Below are 23,502 nucleotides of genomic sequence, written 5' to 3'. Positions count from 1 at the left end.
TCTACTTTTATCTCATCATTAATCTGATTACTGTTTAAGACAAGATGGAAATATAATATTCTCATGTTAAAAAGATAGAAAAAAGATTTTATTACCCAGAAATCTAACTTTTCATGCCTGTGAGCATAAACATGAGCAGCAGCGCTCTCTGCACTTTGTGTGTGGAAGTGCAAAAGCTTACAGCACCTGGTATTCCCAGGCGGTCTCCCATCCAAGTACTGACCAGGCCCGACCCTGCTTAGCTTCCGAGATCAGACGAGATCGGGCGTGTTCAGGGTGGTATGGCCGTAAGCGAGAGAAGAGCACAGAAACAGCCTTTTTAAACATGCTGTGATACCACCCTGAACACGCCCGATGTGTTCTAAGGTGCATTTAAAACCCAGGATGGCATGGAGCTACCTGCCAGAGAGCAGCAGGTAAGTGCATGGTCCCTCCTGCTAGCCCTCAATGTCTACGTGTATTTAAAATTGAGAGGTGGGCAATGACGCCAGGGGTGAGGTGTACACCCTGATGGTAACTTGGATTCCGTGCAGCGTGCCCACCCCCAAGATCCTATATGTATGTGTAATGAGAGTGTGAGTAATGTGAATGTCTAAGTTGTGAGATAAAATTGAGGCAGAGGCAGCCAGAAGGGGACAGAGGGGGGGGATGCCTCCTCTGCACCCTAGTGACACACCCCTACTCCAAGTCCCTGCATGTGTGGGTGGTTGTGGTGGAGCGGGAAGAGGGAGGCAGCTGGAGATGGGGAGGGAAGGAAGGGAGGGGCAAGTGACCCCTCCCTGGGGCCAGCTCCCCCGCTGACCCCAGTAGGCACCCCCATACTCTGCGACCCGCTAGGGAAAGGGGGCCCAGGCCCATCCGGGCCGGGGCCCAGTGCAGCAGCGCTGCCCGGCCGCACAGAGCCCGGGACAGTCCACCCAACCCCACCACAGAGAAAACTGCACCCACCCCACCATCCACTCATCTTCCAGACTACATAAGACAATAGACGCCCAGGCTGAGATCTTCCTCCACCTCTCCTGTATCTCCCCCTCCTGCAGAGAGTTCCTGAAGAGAGGAAAGCTCCTGCAAGATGTGACAACCTCCCTCACCAGTTGAAGAGCCCCCCAGGTGGCTCGACGCACCGGCGGCACCCTGCGCCCCCATACACCCACCCGCCCACAACGACCAGCAAATACATAAAAGATGGTAAAAGTGATTCCATCTTTGTGTCTCCTCCCATTGTTTCCCCAGTCTGTCTAGTTCCCCATATTCCCAGGACACCGCTGGACAACAAGTGGGTATTCCAAGACTGAGAGACAGCCAGAGTTGGCAAAAGATCAGACATTCTTAAGTAGAAGTAAAAATACTATTGTTCCAGTGAAAGTTAAAGTACTGATTCAACTTCATTACTCAGTTAAAGCAAAAAAGTAGAGGCTCGAAGCGCTTACAGAGAAAAGCATACAACAGAATACAACAGAATGCTGTTCGCGGCAGTAACACACACTTGGAGGAGAGGCTCCAGCCGTCCATTCCAGCCCTATCCCTAACATTAACTCTAACCGTAACTTTAACCTTAACCCTATCAGGTCTTGTTTTACAAAGCGATTCATGATTAGAACAAAAAACACATTTACACATACTGATGATTTGTCACATAGCATCGTTACCTGTTGGGATGAGAACGTGTTGTTTCCAGTAGCGTGTCTAGAAAATTTTTGTTGGGGGGGCCAGGTAGGGGCACAGATTTGGAGAAGGGTGGCAGGGCCACACCCACCAGGCCTGAAGGTGCCTGTAAACAGGTGCTCCCAGAAACGCCGGCATCCACCCACACACACACACACACACACACACACACACACACACCTGCAAGCAGGGAGAAGGAGGGACAGCACACCAAAAACACACATGTCCATAACTGCTGGGTCGTTTAGACTCCTGAGCTGTGCACGAGGGGTCGAACACCCACTGGAAGGCCGGGCACTTGTTTTCAACCGTAATATACCTGATGTGCTCAGGTAACCTGTAGCGCCATGAAACCTCTGTCACACCAGGGCGCATAAAAAATGATGCTTTAAGAGACTGATGGGATCGGGCAGCAGGGAAAACATCCACAAAATGCTACCTTCAGTTTGACTCCCTAAGACTACCTAAACTAAGTAGAGTCATTACATGCTTGTTAAAAGCAAACTCTCATATAGTTTTTAATGTGCTTCTTTCATTACAATGACTAGATAAAGAATGTGGCCCTGTCTCTATTTAACACTGGCTACCCCAAAATGTTTCCAAACCTACAACCGTAACTTTCACTGAGAGATTTTTAGATACGGTTATTGAAGCTGTGGGATTAATTTTTTAAGTAACACGAGACGAGAGGCAGCAGCATACACACAGAGCATCAGTGATAGAAAGCTAGGCTAACATAGGGTAGCTACCTGTTCAAGGAGAAACATGCATAGGCCCATCTCAAGTGCCAGTGAAAATCTAAATGATTCAGGGAAGACTTTGGAGAAAGTGCTGTGGGGAGATGAAACGAAATTATGTGGCTTTAACTGACCTTTTGAAATAGGAGTGTGATGCAAAAAATAGCATCCCTGCAGTCAAGCAGAGAGATGGAAACATTATGATGTGGGCTACAGGACGACTTAGTCGGGGTTCCAAGCAGTCAGGAAATGTGACATCGTCAGACTGCAGGCCACGGATTGGCTTGTCAGTCGCGGCACTCAATGAGTCATGAGACGGTGTCTTTCACTAAAATCAAAACTGCAGTTTTTTTAAAACCCTGCAACAAGGCAAATAGCTGCACAACACCGTGGTTTCCAAGTGTGACAAAAAGCCACAGATACATCATCGCTGCGACGTCTTCCTTTGTTGTGGCATTCGTGTTGCTCATAAATGACAACATGGACATCGGGCCGCTTTGCTGTAATGACCCCACGCACATTAAGTGGTACTTGATTGTAATGGAAAATGAGTCACAGCAAGCTGATCTGAGTATGTACTAATGGAGAAGTGCTATAAGATCACGGAGTGGTCTAGTCAGTCTCCAGACATCAGTATTGTAGAAAATCTGTGGAGGGAGCTGAAGTTTCAACTTTCCAAGTGGCAGTCAAGAAACTTACAGGATTTAGAGAGTTTCTGTAAGGAGCAGAGGGTTAATGTTTGTGTGTCCTCACTGTAAAGACTGCAGGTTACTGGAGCGTGTCGTGTCATGTTTCCTGTTGCTCTGAGGTGCATCCAACAAATACACAAATCATTTACCACTAATAATAACACCTCCCCCACTTAAGTGTGTTCAACAGGAAGCTAAAGACTGGTGCTGTTAAAGTGTTCAAAAAACAGCAGGAGCTCGGTGTGAGGCCACAGTGGGCCAAAAAACACAAGATGACCTCCAGCAAGGACAAAATGTATCTGGACGTCTCTGTGAGCATCTGTCTCACAGTGTTCACACCGAACGCGATGGACGCGAATAAAACGCCCCAAACGCCCCTAATTTGACGCGTGTACATTCGCGTCTCAACACGTGTCCAAGAAAAATCCATCGCGCGTCAAAATATGATATTTTGACGCGCGTGAACCGGAAATGTGGGAGGAATGTGGGAGGGAGTTGTGCCAGACCGGTATCTTTGCAAGATGGCAGCTATCGAGCTAGCGCTTGAAGAGAGAGTCTCCCTTCTCTATGTACTGTGGAGAGCAGAGTAGCGGCGTAAAGGACATCCTCGCCATACCTGGGTCCATCAGGTCCTCCAGAGGCATGAGCAGTTTGGTGAGTTTCACCACTTGCTCCAGGAGCTGCGCCTGGATGACGGCCGATTCCAGCGCTATCACCGTCATTCACTCGGCCAGTTTGAGGACCTGCTTTCCCTCGTCGGTCCCAGCATCGCCCGCCTAGACACCAACTACAGGCGCTCAATCCCACCTGCAGAGCGCCTGTCCGTCTGCCTGAGGTTAGTAAAACTATTTAATACGGTAGTCCTTTATTGATATCTGTGCTAATATGCTAATCCATCCAGTTATACACTGCTAACATGGATGTGCTATGCTAACAGTGAATGCTGTCGGTGTTTACTGAAAGCAAACTGTGGTACAGAGAGGACTCTTTATAATATTTCTAGTGATACTCAGAAGGTCTCATCAAGCCCCGATTTAATTCGATTTATGCTGTTATCAGTGTTTGCATGATAGCATGGCTGTGGTGTCACATCAATGTATGCGCTCGGTGTTTGCTGATATCAAACTAGAGCATTAGGACCACTGAGTTAACCTTTGTAGTGATGCTCACTCCTTTTTATTTAGACCTGGTTTAATTCTGGGATAGTTGAATGTTTGTATATAATCCCTGCAGCTGTCAGACTCTATAGCAGGGGTCACAGCCTTTATTAAAACAGAGTTAGATAAAACTGAACAGTTTGGTTCATCTCTAGTTACATGGTTCTATTTTGATAAGCTGTCTTATCACAGATTAATTTTTCAAAAATATTAATGATTTAAGCAAGGAAAGGGCTACATGTCAACATACAACTCTTTATTTCTATTAATGTCTTACTTCATTCCTACCTGATTGACATGTTTAGGAATTATGAGTGATTGGCTCACTGTAGTTGTGAAAGTTGCTACCAATCAAATTATGATATGTTAAAGTTAAAACAAAACACAACTGTTTTAGATATTATCTAATATACATTTTGTAATTATCCTTATAATTACAAAAGGTTTTATGTAAGATTCATGTTTTGTGATTTAAATCTGACATCACAAAACTATTTTGGAATTTGAATAATGTATTTTGTAACTGCAGTACACATAATACTGATTTTGAACAATTTTGTCCAGGTTCCTTGTCACCGGGGACTCCTTCAGGACCATCGCGTTCAGTTTCAGAGTCGGTGTGTCCACGGTGAGCCAGATCACCCCCAAGGCAGCGACGTCCATCTGGGACTGTCTAGTGGACGACTTCATGGCTGTGCCTTCACCTGGAGACTGGCGGTCCATCACAGAGGGATTCCAGGAGCGCTGGAACTTTCCTCTGTGCTGTGCAGCTCTGGATGGGAAGCACATCCAGACAAAGGCACCCCATATATCATATAGGAGACACACACATTGATATACACTAAATATTCATTTCATTTCTTTTTTGTGGTGCCCAAATTGATGCACCTGCTTGATTTTGTTTAAACAATTATTGCACACTTTCTGTAAATCCAGTAAACTTCTTTTCACTTCTCAAGTATCACTGTGTGTGTCTCCTGTATGATATATTTAACTGACATTTTTTATTGTAACAACCAACAATTTATACAGGAAAATAATGTCTATTAACAAGGTTGCCCAAACTTCTGCATCCCACTGTATCAGTATATTTTGTCATTAGTATAATATGAAATAAATTCTACATGTGTCAAGTTGTGTGCCAACATTTGCTGTGTAGTAGAACTGAGACATTAGTCATTATAAACATTTATTTGAAATAATATTAAAAGTCTCAAACAGAAAAACATTAAACATAAATATATAAAATATAAGAATTTACAGAGAGACAGGAATAAAAAGGACCAGCTGCTCTCCAGAGCAGGAACAAGGCTGAGGAGGAAATGCTCCATTGGAGACTGGTGTGGCCTCTTCAGGGACTCCAGGATGGCCAGCTCCACCGCCGATGGACCGTCCTGGGACCCGTCCCTCATCTGCCTCGGAGCCGTCCTCCTCTGTGGGCCTGTAAAACAGCACAAAACACAAAGAAATGAGAAGGCTGCTACTAGATTTTAATTTCAACATTGAAAAAAAAAAAACAATAACAGGATATAATCAGATTGGTTGTAGATATTTAGTAAAGGTGATCACAGGCAATCCCACCGACTAAAAAGGTATCAGTGCTTGCTGTACATATCTGTGGGTGCAGCAGCAGGAGCTCAGGGACTGGGGATGCTCTGCTGCAGAATCAGTTGGTTCTATCAATACAGTATTAAATGTTAACAGGTTGGATATAATAATCGTAGAGTAGACAGTGGTCCCTCATTTATTGCAGGGGTTCTCAGAATAACTAGCCCCTGGTCACAGTTCTCACAATTGATTCTCAAAGTGCAAACCTTTGTAGATTGCAAAACGTAAAAGTATTATTATGCCGCGGTTTGTCTTCATCTGCCCGCCACTTTCGTGCGCCTTTTTCCCTCACGGTGCAGGTGTCTATTTCCGAATGAGGCTCATAGTTATGGGTGTTTTTGTGCTGTTTTTTCTATTGGACGCGATGGTTATCAAAACCAAACGTGATAAATTTGGCAAGCGCAGGAGATTTGTCAATCAGGCTGCAGAATGCAATGCTGTACTGTGCAATAAAAAATCAGCGAAAAAGCAAAGCAGTGATGGATGAACAGCGGGACCACTGTGTGCTGTTTATTAATAAACAATAAAATATATTCCTAAATGATAACATGCATAAAAGCAGAACGGTATTTGTACGTCAGTGGGAAAATAGCGGTGGCTTGCTAGCTTTTGTGCGGCTTCCCCGGGTCAGTGAAAACTTTCAAAAGAGAAATGAATGAACTTACCAGGTTGCCCGATCTCTTCACATATCTTCCTCCAAGCTCGGTCCTTTTTATTCCTGTCTCGGTACTGAAAGCAGCTGGTGTTGTACAGCTCCGAGTTGTTTGCTACCGCATTGATTAGCCTTCCCCTCCATTGAAGTATGAAAGGCTTTGGCTGGATCTGCCCCTTTGACCTAGGTAACAGCCACGTCACCAGGCTCCTGATTGGTTGTCGCGGCGCGATTTGACGCTGGAGTTCAGATTTTCCCAACTCGAGCGGTAGACGCGAAACGCGCGTATGCACAAAATGCAACACAAAAACTCACGCGCGTGGTTTTATTCGCGAGTCAAACGCGCCAGACGCGCTACACTGACGCGCGTTTCACGCGTTTTGGCGTTTTCGCGACGCAAATCTGCTTCCGAATTTTCGCGGGACCCGCAATCGCGCGTCATCGCGCCTTTCCATTGACTTTACATGTAAACCTGACGCTCTATTCGCGTCCATCGCGTTCGGTGTGAACACACCGAACGCAGTGTCTGTGTCTGTGTGTGCATGGCTGGGCAAGAGAAACAGCACAACTGAAAGCCAGCACTCAGACGAGGACCCGGTGCATCGTCTGTCTCATCTCAGCCAGTTTACTTACAAACTCTTTAAGTTTGAATTTTAAAGCCGACAATGTGCACAGGGCAGTGATATTTCAAATGAAGGTAAACTATTCCAATCTCTGCAGCCCCAATTGTGTATCTCACACACACACAGTCCTGAATTCATTACTGAAGTCTCATCCAGACATTCAATGTGCTGTGTAATTAAATTGAGACGTGGGGTCAAAATTCCCACCTAGATTGAGTGAGATGAAATAGAAATCGGCTCTCCTCTAACTGACTTTATAGAAATAATCACATCAGCTGCATTTATAACTGTTATTAAATAACAGCAGCACACGAGAACTAAAGTGTAATCCCAGCACATTTCGCTTCGCTTGCACTGATTCTTTAGAGATGACGACCGTGGTGGGTAATTAAGGGCAAACAATATACAAGTGGCGTGAAAAATGGAGGCTGCATTACCTTTCCAAAGCTTCCTTTCCCGATGGCCCGCAGTATCTGGAAGTGGTCAAAGTTTACTGTGGAGAAAATGAGAAGCAGTTAGTGAGAACGTGTCAGTTTGAGCTGAGCTATAAAACAGGGAACATGACATGTACAGCACTGTGCAAAAGTCTTGAGCCATCCCTCATTTGCTTCCAGGGATCCGGACTTCCCTGTAATCTTTAAAGTGGTATTAAGGAATAGCTCTCCAGGCTTTTTAAAGTGTTTCTGATTTTTAATCCAGGGCTTGTATTTGACCACTTTTTGTCTGTTAAGACCCTTCACACTAATCTCTGAAACATTCAAACATAAACAGACACCTAAGTCACGGAAAGGACCACAAAACTTAACAAAGAACCAATTTTAAATTGTATCTGTACACATTTACTTGCAGCCTATTGCAAAAAAACAAAACCCCACATCATTTGTTCTCACTTCTTTAGTTGAAGAATGCAGTTAATAACACCGTTAACACAGACTGACCTGGCAAAACACGAAAAAATAAGGGGGTGGTTCAAGACTTTTGCTCGGTACTGTATGACAAATGCAAATGTGCACTTCACAATGTATCGCTGCACTTCGGCAGTACTGTGAAGATCAAATGTTTTTTCCTTCCCGATGCATGTGAAAGGTTAAGACTTACATCTCCAAATGTACTGGAACTGATTTGAACCAGAGGACTCAGCCACACTGTTACTATGTACTGCATAAACACGTTTACCGATGAAGGTAAAGCAGACGCTGTCCTGACTGTGTGGCTAAATTTTGTGCTGAAAGCATCAAATCAATTGAATATGATTAACTTGCTATGAGAGGTTTTTACTCCAAGTGTGACTTTTTCTGGCTTCATACACCTTTCAGGGTCAAATTCAAGCACTTTGTAAGCACGTTTAATGTCCATTTTCAACATTTTCCAGCACATTACCATAAAAAGGATGCATATTTCACTTCGCATCACCTGAGTAAGACCACGTGAAAGGCCAAATTAATAAGTCTTCTCATCAGATATTGATGCTTCTTTCTTATGTGACACAAAAAACAGGAGGAGACAGATCTTTGCTTGTGTTGTTTTTTAAGTTCATTCATTCAAAACTAACTGTAAGACGCTTAACTACATTGCAGTCTGTGTTATTGTTGTAGACCTAATTATCACCTTTAAAGTGTTTGTGCTAATAACATCATGTAGAGTAAGACAGGCATAGAGAACAGCACTGACTGGGAGAGGCTTTGAACACATGACATACTCAGATCAATTCAACACTTTAGACTTTAAAAATGCACAAGCGTCTTTCAAAAACCCATTTATTTAATCTATCATCATTGATATTATTATGTACAGTTAGAATGTACTGTTCATCTCCCTTAAATAAACAGGCAGCCTTAAAGTGTGAAATAGTCACTTGTCTACTGTCTCAGTGGCTGATAGTGCCCCACAGGCCTCAATGTCAGCTCGAAGCCATTATGTTTCAATTGTTTAATGATAAACAGATTTTGAATGAAAGCGAGGAAACTTCGCTAGCACAAAAAGTGCCTATTCTTTCTTCCCATATGGTTCAGTCATATTACCGTCATTTCCCCCTAAGCTGTTCCCAAAGACACCAGGTTAATACTTGAAAAGGCTGCAGCAATACACAAAAATATCATCAATATTCTGTTTACTTGGTGACAACGTCGCTTTTAGCCTTCAATCAGAAAGCCTGACGTTGGCTAGTTAAGCATCGGGCTAACGTTTAACGCTTTCACTTGAGGGAAGTAACTCGTATTACTGCTACTGCTGTGTAATCTTGGTTCAATTCACAGCATATTCTACAAGTTACCCTGCAATAACTAACTGTTAGAATAGCGCCACCGTATTGTATCGCACTGAGTGCACTTCAATCCTTTATCCCGCGAGTTTGCTAGCTAGCAAAATAATAATACCAATTTTAAACAAATAACATGTGTAACGTACACACTCGAGAAAATTATTTACTAGTACTTACGCAAACTCCCCCGTTGTGAAAACGTACAAATCCTTCTTGTATTTTTCGTTTTCCAGCAAACACTCATTAAAACGGCCTCCAGGCACATTAGCGCACTCACCCCCGACTGATCAGGGAGGGGGTGGGGGGTCACACACTGAAACAGACTAACGTGCAGAGGTACAGCCCAGGCAGACAAATGTTGCTTTTAGACTTTGCGACTCGTTTTATTTCTCTATCTGATAAGAAAACTATTCAATCAGATAGTTCTTTGTGGTGAATGAAATACGGTTACAGTTTCAAGAAGTTTTAAGCACCAAATCCGAAATCCAAGCACTGCAATATTAAAATCCAATTCAATTTCTTGTTTGCTCCGAAATCTACGACATGACTATATACAGAAAAGCTTGACGTGGTATGCAAAAAAACCCCGAAGACAATACAAATACAAATACATGAACAAAAAATGTTTTAACTGTCAGTTATGTCATTTTAAAATTTTCCAAAACTAACATTTTCTTTGATTGACTGATATTAAATTGATTAGGGTCAAGTTTACTGTGAACAATATTACACAAACAAGCACGTGTGTGCGCATGCGCACATATTAGAATCCCTTCGATCGCTTCTCATATGTGCGCATGCGCACATATTAGAATCGCTTCGATCGCTTCTCATATGTGCGCATGCGCACATATTAGAATCGCTTCGATCGCTTGTGACGTGATAACTTTGCTTTGATCCTTTCTGACGTCATAACTTTGCTTTGATCCAAAACCTATAAATAGAAGCGCTCACCTGTTACTTTATGCTTAACGGACGTTGACCTGCAGCAACTAAAACCCTTTTGAGAAGTTTTGAGAGCAATTTACGAGAGAAACCAAAACAAGTTCAGTTTTGTTTCTCACCAATTCACAGCGCAAACAGACACATTACACCATGTCAGCCAACCCATCCTTCGGCTCAGATGAGCTTGGAATATCTAAAGGGACCATTTTGGGAGATCACCACATGGTGGAGGCTTTCCTTGGAGAAGGAAGCTTTGGTGTTGTAACCAGATGTCGCGATACAAAAAACAACAAAACTGTTGCTGTTAAAGTCAACAAGAGCGACCCTGAAATTCTGCTCCAGGCAAAACTGGAAATTTTCATCCTGGAGCAGCTACGACGCTTGGATCCAGACAGGTGCAACATTGTGGAATGGAACGGCTATTTCCTCGATGGAGAGCGCATTTGCCTGAATTTTGAACTCCTCGACCAAAGCCTGTCAGACTACATAGGGGACCGGAATAACCAAGGTCTCCCAATGAGAGAAATCAGGCCAATTTTGCATCAGCTTGCAAATGCTCTATTCCACCTGGGTTCTGTGGGAATAGTGCATGCTGACCTCAAACCTGTCAACATCATGGTTGTGAACCGCAGTGAGTCTCAAGTCAGAGTCAAACTTATAGACTTTGGCATCGCATGTAACACCTCTGCAGTGATTCCTGGTGACTGTGTGGGGACAATTGGTTATTGTGCACCTGAGATTATGCTTGGCACTCCATATGATGAAGCAATTGACATGTGGTCTCTAGGGCTGGTAGCTGTGGAGCTTGCTACAGGGGTGCCTCTCTATCCTGGGGAAGACGATTATGACGTTTTGAAATTCATAATTGAAACCCAGGGTCAGCTACCAGATCATCTCCTAGAGTCTGGCTTGTACACTGACAGCTATTTCATCGAGGATAACCACAAGGAACAGCGCTGGACATTTAAGACCCCAGAACAATTTCAATATGAGACAGATTATCGATCCAAGGAAACTCGATCGATAAAACTTAAGTGTCTCGATGACCTCGAACAACTGCTGAAAGTTAGGCGAGGACCGGAAAATGGCCAATCATTATTTGTAAGGCTAATCAAAGAAATGTTGGCCTTGGATGCAAATCAGCGCATAACACCCTCGGAGGTTCTGAAGCATCCCTTTTTCCACCCTGGCCTCTCAAGGACAACCCCCTGCACTGACATGAATAGTACAGGGGGAGAACTCCTTGTGCTCTCTCAGCAGCCTTCAAGCTGGAAAAGTCATGGATCGCAAAAATTCAGCTGCAGTTTCCAAAACTCAGTTGAATTTCCTCAAAAAGGAGACATCAACACCTCAGCCAACCCATCTGCCTCTGAAGATGATCTTCAAATAACGGAAGGGACCATTTTAGGAGATCACCACGTGGTAGAGGCCTTCCTTGGAGAAGGAGGCTTTGGTGTTGTAACCAGATGTCGCGATACAAAAAATAACAAAACTGTTGCTATTAAAGTCAACAAGAGCGACCCTGAAATTCTGCTCCAGGCAAAACTGGAAATTTTCATCCTGGAGCAGCTACAACGCTTGGATCCAGACAGGTGCAACATTGTGGAATGGAACGACTATTTCCTCGATGGAGAGCGCATTTGCTTGAATTTCGAACTGCTCGACCAAAGCCTGTGGGACTACATTGGGGACCGGAATAACCGAGGTCTCCCAATGAGAGAACTCAGGCCAATTTTGCATCAGCTTGCAAATGCTCTGTTCCACCTGGGTTCTGTGGGAATAGTGCATGCTGACCTCAAACCTGGAAACATCATGGTTGTGAACCGCAGTGAGTCTCCCGTCAAAGTCAAACTCATAGACTTTGGTCTCGCATGTCCTGCTTCTGCAGTGATTCCTGGTGACTGTGTGGGGACAACTGGTTATTGTGCACCTGAGGTTATGCTTGGCATTCCATACCACGAAGCAATCGACATGTGGTCTCTGGGGCTGGTAGCTGTGGAGCTTGCTACAGGGGTGCCTCTCTATCCTGGGGAAGACGATTATGATGTTTTAAAATTCATAATTGAAACCCAGGGTCAGCTACCAGATCATCTCCTAGAGTCTGGCTTGTACACTGACTGCTACTTCATCGAGGATAACTACAACAAACAGCGCTGGACATTTAAGACCCAAGAACAATTTCAATACGAGACACATTATCGATCTAAAGAAACTCGATATATAAAACTTAAGCGTCTCGATGACCTCGAACAACTGCTAAAGGTTAGGCGAGGACCGGAAAATGGCCAAACATTATTTGTAAGGCTAATCAAAGAAATGTTGGCCTTGGATGCAAATCAGCGCATAACACCCTTGGAGGTTCTGAAGCATCCCTTTTTCCACCCTGGCCTCTCAAGGAGAACCCCCTGCACTGACATGAATAGTACAGGGGGACAAAACCTTGTGCTCTCTCAGCAGCAATCATCGTTTGGGTGGCCAGAATTCTAGGGGAGCTAGAAATTCTTGTGGAAAAAAAGCCCAAAACAATAACATCAACAAAAACAACCAATGAATGTGGTCTTAAACTTGGGCACAATTTGGCTTGAAATCCATCAACTAATCTCTCAATATTCAAAGCGGAGCAGCAGACAACTTACCATCACATCAGTCCTTCAATCAGACCTACAACAAACGTCTTCAGTCTCTCACCCCAACCGGTCGCAGCAGATGGCCGCCCCGACCTGAGCCTGGTTCTGCCGGAGGTTTCTTCCTGTAAAAAGGGAGTTTTTCCTTCCCACTGTCGCCAAAGTGCTTGCTCATAGGGGGTCATATGATTGTTGGGGTCTCTGTATGTATTATTGTAGGGTCTACCTTACAATAATACATACAGCCTTGAAGTGACTGGTGATGTGATTTGCTGCTGAATCAATTCGGAACTAATTGGAAATCTGGATATTAATTAAATAAACCTGCTTTGAGCATCAATTAATTGTTGTTTGAAATTCTTTATAAATATATAAATATAGTGCCACTCTTCTACTGTTTAAATTGCAACTGTTTCAAACTGACTAATTTATTCATACACTTGAGCATAAACACACGCACAGTAAATGGCCTGTATTTGTACAGCGCTTTACTTAGTCCCCAAGGACCCCAAAGAGCTTTACACTACATTCAGTCATTCACACATTCACACACACATTCACACACTGGTAATGGCAGCTACATTGTAGCCACAGCTGCCCTGGGGCGCACTGACAGAACATTGCAGAACCTTCAGCACCTCGTATGAAAAATATTTGACTGTGTGTATGCTTTTAGCGCTGTTTGGATTTGAGAAAATCTAAAATAAATTGAAATTTGTCTTTAGAAATTGTTTTATACATTTCAGTGCTATATTATGCATACAATAGGACATCTATTTAGATTTACATCTTCCACAGAAAAAACTGCACATTACTGAAACTTAGTATACTGGACTTTGTTGTTGTCCCACACAGGTTCAATTTCGAGTGGTAGATGGCTCAGTGCTCAGTCAACCAAGATTTTATGATAGTGGGCACAATGAGGTAGATAAGCTGCTTGTAAACAGTACTTTTATGCTCTCTTTTTCCATTTGGATAAGAAAGAAAGAACCAGGAAACAAAGGCAAACAAAGAATCTCTGCCTTTATCCCAGATTCACATTATAGGAACAGCTGCTCAATGACCACTGTAGTCTTTGCTTACTGCACTTTTATCTACATCTATGCAAAGTGATCCACTACACCTACTTTTACAGTTAAATCGTTTTATGAGCACTCATGCCATTTTAATCTGAGTTTCTACTCAAATACAATCAGTAAAGAAAAACACAGTCTGTGACGTTTGTTTTGAAGGAAAAGGTATTCCCTGCAAATGTTTATCTGTGTGAGACTATTCAGAAAACAGTCATTTTCAGCTACTGTATAGCTCTGTGTAAATAATCATTCTGTACATTCGATAATCTTTAATCCTACAACTGTTTACAACTTGCATAGTTCCCATTTCTGTATAGCTGTATATCCCAGATTCTGTAAAGTTATTTATTTCATATTCTGTATAGTTTTTCATATTTATATCCTGTTCATATCCTGTACATAGCTTGTACTCACTACAGCCTGTACATACTTATAGTTATAGAATATTCACAACATACTTCATACCGTGTACATTATAACATACCATAATAGACCCATTTCTGTAATATACTCACATATCTATATTATTGCTAATATATATTGTAATATATCTATATCACTAAAGAACTTCTGGATGGATGCAAACTGCATTTCGTTGCCCTGTACCTGTGCATGTGCAATGACAATAAAGTTGAATTCTATTCTATTCTATTCTATTTTGTTTTATAGGTGAGACACTTGGCCTCTTTTTTCCTTGTTCTACGTTTGTCTTTTGTCCGATTACTCTGGAACACAAGATGGAAAACTGATATTCTCATGTTAAAAATATAGAAAAAGGATTTTATCACCCATAAATGTTAACTTCTCATGCCTCTTAGCACAAGCAGGAGCAGAAGCGCCCTCTGCAGTTTGTGTGTGGAAGTGCAAAAGCTTACAGCACCTGGTATTCCCAGGCGGTCTCCCATCCAAGTACTGACCAGGCCCGACCCTGCTTAGCTTCCGAGATCAGACGAGATCGGGCGTGTTCAGGGTGGTATGGCCGTAAGCGAAAGCTTTGCTATATAAAGGGCATTTTATAAGTGGCAAGTGTCTCACAGTTTGATATATATTATTGTGCCAAGCTTTATATGTTACAGCGAAAGCATGCAGCTATTTGTTGTTTACTGCAGCTTCAACACTGAGCTGCAGAAATACTTTTCCCACAGTAACATCTCCATAATAACATATGTTAGATTATTATAGAACCGTGTGTTTTGGAATTCAAACATTTTTGTCGTTTGGAGACTTTAACTTCTATATAGAAGAGAAAACGTGTGCATGTGTCATCACAGCATGTTTAAAAAGGCTGTTTCTGTGCTCTTCTCTCGCTTACGGCCATACCACCCTGAACGCGCCCGATCTCGTCTGATCTCGGAAGCTAAGCAGGGTCGGGCCTGGTCAGTACTTGGATGGGAGACCGCCTGGGAATACCAGGTGCTGTAAGCTTTTGCACTTACACACACAAACTGCAGACGGCGATAAAACTCTCACTACTCCTTCCTGTAGTCTCTAGTTTCCTCCTGCTTTCCTTGAAGCACAAAAGCGCCTCAATGATCATTTCCTAGATGCTAATCAAGGAATATTTAAGTTATGTTTCTTTTTGACAGTAACTACTATAAAACCTAGAGCAGCACCTCACTGTCAATAACAGATTAAATGCACAAATCACAGTACTATTGCAGAGTATAACATGGAGACAAGTAAGAGAGAAAAAACAACAACAAGATGTGACATGTTGGATTTAATATAATTATAAAAAGCAGAAGCACAGTTTTGGTTTAGAGTTTACAGAATTTTACAGGAAAAAAAAACACTGCGTCATATTCATATAAATGCACCGATCTGACAGACTTGCACAGGTACAAAGCTTTTGGCTGTCATATTTTCCTTTTTTTAAAAACGGCATCTTGAAATATAAAAATGTGCTCGACAGTCCTGCTACTTTAACCACAAATCATTTCCTGAAACTTGGAAAGTGTCCCTGTGGCTGAAAATCACACACCTTCATCATATTTGGAGGAAGTGGCTTGCAGCTCTGGTCGGTAAGATGTTTCCCTGGAGGAGAGAGAAGGACATTTGAGAGATTGATGACTCACAAGAGTCTAATCACATCAGTGCAACCAGTGGCTACTTGTATTAGTTTATTAATTAGAGATGAACCAATGGATGAAAAATCATTGTTATCCTCAGTCGAAACACGAAAAAATGCCCCAGAAACAACAGTCACAGAAGCAACAGAGTCAACAAAAGTGTCCCTTTCACTCACCACAGCTGGCCGATTTGACATCCTGAAGTCCGGCTGCGGGGCGCCGCGCCGGTGACGCGAACGTCGCTTCCTCCCTGCCGACTGCTCCGGCGGGCCGGGCAAAACCTCCGGCGGGCCGGGCAAAACCTTCACCGGCGGGCTGGGTTGGGAAGCGGTAGCGGCAGCGCCTGGAGGGTGGAGGTGAAGTTCGTGGAGAATGAAGTTTTGTACCAGAGGGTGCAGTGAGTCCAATAGCCAGGGATAATCCGTGATAAGCTGTTGCAGCCTGACTTCCAGAACGTAGAGAAACGCTTCTCCCTCATGCTTGAGCCACAGGTTGATTAGTTTTGACACAGAGTCCGTTATGAGCTTTCGAAGCTCTGTGGGTGGGGTGAATGCCGCTGGATCCATATCTGGCTGGTCCGTACTGTCACGGCGAGTGAGATGAGCCGTGTGGAAAATAAAGGAGGATCCAAACGCAGGCACTTGTATGGGTGTGAGGGTGGTTTATTAAACACAAAAAGGAAATGGACAAACGGCGAACGGAGCAATGACTAAACTAAACTGGGAACAAACTAACTATAGAACACGAACCTGGACATGAATGAGAGCGGGCGGAAACAGATGATGGTAGACTGCAGGGAAACACACAGATGAAGCAGGGTGGAAACACAGACGGACCAGCAACTACAATGACGGCAGACATGACTTAAATACACAGAGAATCACAGGGGAATTACACACAGGTGGTGGACACAGCTGGGAATAATCAACAAGACGAGACAAAGGTAAAACTGAACACACTCACATGAGACGCAGACCATCACAATAAAACAGGAACAAGCAACCATCACACTAAGACACAAACTCGACATAGAGAGACAGACAGAAAATGGCACATGGAGCTAGACAAATACTAAGCAGACACAACTGAAGAACAAATCCTAAACACCACAGAAACATGAAACTCAAATAATAAACATCATCATAATCAACACTACAAGAGAACAAGAAAACAATCCCTGATGCAAACTAAAACCAAAACATAATAAAACTCAAACTACTGGGTCCGACGGACCCAGAACCGTGACAGGGGGGGCACAGAGACATACTTTTCTTTTATTTAAAATGTCTCGCTTTTAATAAATAATCTGATGTAAAATGTATAGAAGTCCATTACTGTATATAGTAACTATTAAGTCTAATAAACCCTAGTAAGCTGTAGTACTTTTTCCTTTGGGAACCATCTGTGCAGTCTGCAGTTCTGTTGAAGAAAGATGTTGAATCTATTTAATTATTCTTGAAAAAATAATTGATTTCTGTGCATTTTATTTCACACTGCATCAAATCAAAGTTGATTACGTCGATTAAGCATCATGAAGTGGAGGGTGATTCCCTGTTTTCTTTTTTTTTTTGGGGGGGGGGGGGGGGTTGCTGGGAGTTTTAGAACCCTATTAGTTGCTTACTCTTTAAAATACCAGAATAGGGAGGATGGAGTAGTTTTAAGTTTATTAGATTGATCAGTATTGTTGAACTATGAAATATTTTGGGTGCAGTGTATTTTTTGCATACAGGTATAACAGAATAACTTTAGTGTTTCTTTGTTTTTTTTAACTTGAGTATTAACTTATACAAAAAGCAGCAAGATATTAAAAAAACAGTTTTATTGATTAAAAACACACTATATCGGATTCATATCGGTATCTGCAGATATCCAAATTTATGATATCGGTATCAGACATAAAAAAGTAGTATCGTGCCATCTCTAGTTTGTATACTTTCTGCCCAGTTTGACCCATTTAGCAGAAGTCTGCCTGTTTAAGGCTCTGATATCTATTCTGTATGACTTAAAGCAGTTATGACATGGTCTGATTTTCTCACCCAATAAAGGAATATTTTATATATGAGTCTACTCTTCATTCTATCAGACACAGTTATCACAGCTCGTACATTTTGTTTTTACATATATGTAAGCACTGAGTCAAATTTAGTAATGCCAACATATTAAAAGAACAATATTTGTCTCTTATATATATAATACATCTATATATATACACTGTCAAAGATACTTGTCTTTGAGTGAAGATTTAAGGTGATAGGAAATATAAATAACTGCAACTTGAATCTTTGACCCCGAGTTCAAGTTTAATGCTGTAATAACTAATAATGATTAATATAATAACTATAATATTGGCCATATTATATTTACATTACCAAAGTGAGTTGACTTTAGTCCAGAGGTAGGCAACTCCAGGCCTCGGGTTGGCATCTAGACAAATGCGATTGCATTTGTCCCTAACCATCGGGAACCCTATTTTTTATGGAGTGGAAAAAAGTTAGCATTTATCCTCCAGCTTCACTGTGGTTATGTTATGCTAACATAGTTGTGTCACTAGCAATCAGGTAGCACATCATTATGTACCAGCTAGCCCAACTTCAGTACCAAGAGTCACTGTTGTTGTTTTTTTTCTGTCTTCGTTTATGTTGGAAGTGATAGCAGAGCTGTACGTTTGAATTTTTTCAGAAATCTCTCAGTCAGAACATGCTTATGTTTAGATGGAAACTAGCGAGCTAACTTCCTGCTAACTTCTAACTCCATTAAATTTAATAAATTATGTTTTCATGGATGTCTGGATGTTAAACTTAATTGTTACACCTGGTAAAGCAGCAACGCTGATGATTTTATTAAAGATGAAAGAATTTAGATAGTTTTTAACTCTCAGTGATGCTGCAGTGTTAATTTGACTTTGGGACCTGCAGCGGAGTTTTGGACCCAGATTACTCTGTGAGGCTCATGACTACGATAACCTAATGCTCCGAAAATCCATCAAGCAGTGCGACGTCGTAGCTTACCAAAGTTGTAGTGCAACATTTTTTGACAGATTTTTGAGCAATGTGTACCACATAAAATCAGTTTGAGGTCAGTAACCACAAACAGAATTCATACATAAGGCGCACTATTGATTCTTTAGAAAATTAAAGGATTTTTAGAGCGCCTTGTAATGCAGAACATACAGTACTCTGACATACAGAGTGGAGGAGCCAGGAAGTGAAGCAGCAACCTTTGTAAAAAACCCGATTTGTAAACGACCCGCTCTACCTCCTGAGCCTGAGTTTTATTCGTCAGCAACAAAATACTAGAACAAATGGTTCAGAAGCAGCAAATAGTTTTTATTGTGTTTGCTTTTTTGTGCTGTGTTTGTTTATTGTAATTGAGGACAAAATAAGTACATAGTGGATTCTAATTATACAAGAACCATTGAAACTGCAATTTGTCAATACAACAAAAAATCATATAAAATATAAAAACACACAGGGCACTGAGCAAAGACATGTCAACTTGTGAGTCTTGATGTTTGAAGTGTTCAAAGAACTTTTTTTTTACACATTTACTCTGTGATCAGACAATAAATCATTTATTAGAAGCAAGCAGGATCCCAGAGTTACCAAAATCACCTTTCACATCATTTTAATACGTAACTGTACATCTGTATTCTGAAGTCATTGCTATTAATATATCAGTATCGATGATAAAAGAACCAAATAACAAAATTTTACTTCTTTGTTTTTTTTCTTATCAGTAACATTTAATACAGTTTTTTTTCTACCTGCATTTGTAGTAAAAATCGTTTAACTGTTTTTCATACAATATGAGTGGAAATGCAAGTTGAACACTTGCAAAACATGTATGCACTTAAAAGACAGGCTCAAGTAAAAACTTATGACATGGAAGATGTTTCCAGTCACTTCTAGTTAGAGCTGATGCTAAATGTTCCTCTTTTGTTATCTCAGAAATTTATATTTGTGGGTACAGAATTAGAGTCCATGGAAATTTTTCCTGTAGTTGCGTTATTGGATTCAAAAGTCTGTATGTGCTTTACATAGTGCACAGGTAACCTTCCTTCACATCGGACTACAACACTCACGTTACTGAGAAGTCTGCCATTATACTGACAGTTTCTTTTCTTGGCTCCATTATTTAGTTTACATATAACAATACTAAACTTTGCTCTACTCTTTGTAAAGATAGTATTCTTATAAGGTGATCCTTTACCATTACAAATGGATTTGACCTGTTTGTCATTACTAAGGATGAACGTGTTTGTGTACTTACAACCATGGTTAACATCGTAGATCCACTTTTTTAAAATTTCTGTATCACATTTTTCCACACTCATATTAGCATCTACATGTTTTCGTATAAACTCTTCATAACGGGTTTCTTGCTGCGGCCATTTGAGTTGGCGATTAGCTAATTTTGAGCATCCAGTGTCAAAGAGCAGCACAAGCAGCAAACAGGCAGACAGGATCCTCATTGTTTCCTGGAGAAAGAAATACAGGAACATTTTCCAGAATAAGAATTTAAAGCAGCAAAAATATTGTCACTGGTCAAAATAATCATTTGATCTCCTGCTTAATTTGTAATTTTGCTCCCTTAAAAAGAAATGAACAGTCTCTAAAATTTATGGTAGTTTGATTTTAATGGAGAAAGACAGAACAACCAAAATCCAGGACAAAAAAACATTACATGAAAGTTTTTAATTGATTTGCATGTTATTGATTGAACTATTTGATCCCCTATAACCAAACCAGAATTCTTGCACACAGATTGGATTACAATTAATCAGCTACAGATGCTCCTGATCTCAGTTTATTTTGTGTGAAAAGCACACCTGTCCACAGTATCAGTTTCTTCCATTCCAACTTCTGCACCATCATGGCGAGACCAAAGAGCACTCAAAGGACTTTTTACTGAGGTCTACAGGGACAATACAAGATCATCGACCTTCTTCAGGTCTACAGTCCCCCTGCAACATCTTCCTTTGTTGTGGTGTTCGTGTCGCATATGAACGACATCACAGACATTTGGCCACTTTGCTGTAATGACCCCACGCACATTAGGTGGTACTTGATTGCAATGGAAAACAAGTTGAGTCACATCAAGCTGATCTCAGTATGTACTAATGGAGGACTATAAGGTCACAGAGTGGTTTAGTCAGTCTCCAGGCCTCACAGTCACACAGTCAAGAAACTTAAAGGATGTAGAGAGTTTCTGTAAAGAGGAGTGGCCTAAGATCTGTAAACCAAGAGACGTGAGTACTTTTTTTTATGACCATCTCTTGGCCAGACAAAATATGTAAACATATTCGGTGACCCTTTAAAGTCACATACTGAGACCAAAAGCACGCTCCTTTTTTCTCTTCTCTCTTGCTTCCTACATTTTAAGAGCCACTTTTCACTGATTTACGACCATCACGTAATTTTTCGCAGCTCTCGAAACTTCTATTTTGAAACTGAAACACCCCGAAAAGCGGAAGCATGCTTCTGCATGAATTTATGAAGTGGACCTAAAGGCATTTAGAGTTCTCTACTTACATCCACACATTGAACCGTACATAGGTAAATGGCTGACTGCAGTTAATAATAGTACCTGTATCTTAGCTATCACAACAAAATATTATCTTCATACATGTCACAGCTGTGTTAGCACTGATATTTATAATAGATGTGATCATAAATAGACAACACTTTTGCTAAATGTAATTACTATATTAGAAATTTATCAAGATTGAATTCACAATTTTCCAAATGAGGATATATAGCTTATTTTTTACCTTACTGATCAGTGTTTGGTTGGTTAACTGCAGGTGTTCGGGCACAAGTCCGTCGTCTGGAAGAGCAGGTGGTGAAGATGACTTCAGCGACTGAAATGCCCTGAAAGTGGAATTAAAGTTCAACTTGATTTGTACATGAATCAATGAAGACAGGCATCTGTCTCGACATGCAGTAATTACATTGCTTATGCATGATTTGCATGCTCACAGAACCCAGATGATGCCAGCATGTTTTGAAGCCCATGTCTGAATGTGAGTATAAGTGTGGCAGGAGAGTAAGTTTCTTTCTTGGAAGTATGCAAAAGCCAACAAATTCTTACCGAACGAGAAGTGAAGCCTGGAGATGAGCAGAGATCAAGTCAAGTGCAGTTCAGACTTGCTGTTATTAAATTCTACCTGAGCAGGTTATAGTTCACCTCAGTTATGGAAGAACAAATAACATTTGGCTCTGGGAACTTCAGTTTTTATACATTGCTGTAGCACCGCCTTAAGCAGCCATTTACATCAACACCTACATCACTAGCCCACCAGTTCTAAGAAACGTCTCTGTTTGTGGTTCAAAACCTAATGTGACACCAATGACCACAACAGCCTGCAGCTGCAGGTTGTCATTCACACCTGGCTTAATGGTAAAGAGGCATATTTGCAGGCAGCTGTTTGAAATTATTTTTATATAAATAAAACAAAGGTGTCTAAAAAATAGGTAAACAATCAGAATAATTAATTTTTTTTTAAATGCCGAAAACGCATTTGGCTTAGTTTTTGTTAACTTTGGTGTAATATGTCATGTGTTGTTGTTCAGCTGAAGTCTTCTTCCACACAACATGATGAGTGCCGCCTGCTGCAATCAGAGACAATGTAAAATGCAGCACTGTTAAAACAATGAGATTAACGCTGCATTAAAATGAGCATTTAGCACATAGAGAGGATTAAACAGCTTAATTTGAATTTATTATTTGTAAAGCAGTTGCTACACATTAGAGCTCTGAAACGTCAGATTGGACACATTCAAATGTTAAAGCTTACTCTCTCACAGACTAACAGAAGAGACGTGGAATCACTTTAGTTTGTCTCCAGATGCAGCCTGTGCTTCATTGAGTAGTTTTAATTTGATAGCAAGAAAAAATGTATTTTCCCAGCAAGACTCTACTTTACACTTAAAACATGCTGTGAATAAAATAATCAGTGAAAATTAGTTGATTTTAAACCACAACTTTGAACCTTAACCTGGCTTGATGATTTAGTTTTTTTTCTGTCAGCTGCAAAGTTTAAGAGTAAAGACAAAATATAAAAAGAGAATTCAGATATGGCTCCAGTCTGGGACAGATTGGGTCTAAAGCACAAGTTACCATGGCAATATACCCCAGTAAAAAGCAAATCACCTTTGTAGGACATAAAACCCAGAGCTAACCCTAAAGTTACCTGGTTAAGACAAAATTGTGCTTCATTTTCGTGACTATTTACATTGTAGATTCTCACTGAAGGTATCAGAACTATGAATGACACATATATGGAATGATGTAGCAAACCAAAATGTTAAAAATAACTCAAAACATGTTATATGTTAGATTTTTCAAAACAGCCACACTTTGTTGTGATTATTGCTTTGCACACCACCTGAAATGGTTTT

General features: G+C 41.3%; 2 protein-coding genes and 3 non-coding genes across 5 annotated transcripts in view; 2 read left to right on the top strand and 3 right to left on the bottom strand.

Annotated features, from left to right (window-relative positions):
* The window catches only part of rnasel2 (ribonuclease like 2), a 33,654-nt gene extending 13,081 nt beyond the window's left edge, over positions 1-20,573 (bottom strand). Inside the window, exons 1-3 of the mRNA XM_085399313.1 lie at positions 20,345-20,573; positions 8,803-8,811; positions 7,569-7,624 (exon numbers count right to left, since the gene is read on the bottom strand). Of these exons, the coding sequence (XP_085255439.1) occupies positions 7,569-7,624; positions 8,803-8,811; positions 20,345-20,573 (294 nt within the window). The remainder of the gene's footprint in view (positions 1-7,568; positions 7,625-8,802; positions 8,812-20,344) is intronic.
* On the bottom strand, positions 175-293 carry LOC146642720 (5S ribosomal RNA). Its single transcript, XR_014909846.1, has one exon. It is a non-coding gene; the product is annotated as a 5S ribosomal RNA (ribosomal RNA).
* On the top strand, positions 10,487-12,823 carry LOC146642719 (uncharacterized). Its single transcript, XM_085398047.1, has one exon. The coding sequence runs from the start codon at positions 10,487-10,489 to the stop codon at positions 12,821-12,823; it is 2,337 nt and encodes a 778-aa protein (XP_085254173.1).
* Positions 14,902-15,020, bottom strand: LOC146642718 (5S ribosomal RNA). Its single transcript, XR_014909845.1, has one exon. It is a non-coding gene; the product is annotated as a 5S ribosomal RNA (ribosomal RNA).
* Positions 15,340-15,458, top strand: LOC146642717 (5S ribosomal RNA). The gene has a single exon (XR_014909817.1). It is a non-coding gene; the product is annotated as a 5S ribosomal RNA (ribosomal RNA).
* Positions 20,574-23,502: the final 2,929 nt, after the last annotated feature.

The sequence above is a fragment of the Rhamphochromis longiceps genome, linkage group LG23, assembly GCF_057381845.1.
Source record: "Rhamphochromis longiceps isolate RC_006_pf linkage group LG23, R_longiceps_female_GT1.1, whole genome shotgun sequence".
Taxonomy (NCBI): domain Eukaryota; kingdom Metazoa; phylum Chordata; class Actinopteri; order Cichliformes; family Cichlidae; genus Rhamphochromis; species Rhamphochromis longiceps.
The sequence above is the reverse complement of the archived record's forward strand: the minus strand, read 5'-3'. Positions and strand labels throughout refer to the sequence as shown.